This window comes from Poecilia latipinna, unplaced genomic scaffold, assembly GCF_001443285.1.
Source record: "Poecilia latipinna isolate Pla-1442-1.1 unplaced genomic scaffold, P_latipinna-1.0 Scaffold9165, whole genome shotgun sequence".
In the NCBI taxonomy this organism is placed as follows: Eukaryota; Metazoa; Chordata; class Actinopteri; order Cyprinodontiformes; family Poeciliidae; genus Poecilia; species Poecilia latipinna.
Genome location: NW_015121781.1, coordinates 1 through 1,005, shown reverse-complemented (window position 1 = coordinate 1,005; position 1,005 = coordinate 1). Strand labels below are relative to the sequence as shown.

At 46.3% G+C, this 1,005-nt stretch overlaps 1 protein-coding gene across 1 annotated transcript; it reads left to right on the top strand.

The window, feature by feature from the left end:
- Positions 1-181: 181 nt before the first annotated feature.
- LOC106944410 (E3 ubiquitin/ISG15 ligase TRIM25-like) lies at positions 182-998 on the top strand (the record flags this gene model as incomplete). The annotated part of the gene is made up of 1 exon (XM_015027515.1): positions 182-998. A coding segment is annotated over exon 1 (756 nt), but the record flags the coding sequence as incomplete, so codon positions are not given.
- Positions 999-1,005: the final 7 nt, after the last annotated feature.

The following is a 1,005-nucleotide window of genomic DNA, read 5'->3' as shown; positions in this document are numbered from 1 at the left end:
GGCCCATTTGTATCCATTATTGTCTTTTTTACCTAAGATAAACCTCATGGTCTGATAAAACTTTGGGTGTAAACTTGGCAGGATTATTTTTAAGATCTAAACTTTGAGGCGTAACCAAGATCTGCTTTGGGTAAAACCTGATTGGCTGCAGCCTCTCTGCACTGAAACATGAGTCATAAATCAGGACAAACCAGTTTCTATTTTGAGGAAGAGAAACTCAGTCACTGTGACTGAGAGCAGAAATGGAGCAGAATCAGTTCGACCGAGAGACTTTCTCCTGTTCCATCTGTCTGGATCTACTGACGGATCCGGTGACGACTCCCTGTGGACACAGCTACTGTATGACCTGCATTAAAGATCACTGGAATGAAGAGGATCAGAAACGAATCCACAGCTGCCCTCAGTGCAGGGAGACATTCATACCAAGGCCTATTTTGAAGAAAAACACCATCCTAGCAGCTTTAGTGGAGCAGCTGAAGAAGACTGGACTCCAAGCTGCTCCTGCTGACCTCCACTATGCTGGACCTGAAGATGTGGCCTGTGATTTCTGCACTGGAAGAAAACTGAAAGCCATCAAGTCTTGTTTAGTCTGTCTGGCCTCTTACTGTGAGAAACACATTCAACCTCATTATGAAGTGGCTCCTTTAAAGAAACACAAGCTGGTGGAGCCGTCCAAGAACCTCCAGGAGAACATCTGCTCTAATCATGATAGGTTTTTGGAGGTCTTCTGCCGCACTGATCAGAAGTGTATCTGTCTCATCTGTTTAATGGATGAACATAAAGGCCATGAAACAGTGTCAGCTGCAGCAGAAAGGACTGAGAGGCAGAGAGAGCTGGAGGAGAGACGAGGAAACATCCAGCAGAGAATCCAGGACCAGGAGAAAGATGTGAAGCTGCTTCAGCAGGAGGTGGAGGCCATCAATCGCTCTGCTGATAAAACAGTGGAGGACAGTGAGAAGATCTTCACCCAGCTGATCCGTCTCCTCCAGAAAAGAAGCTCTGAGG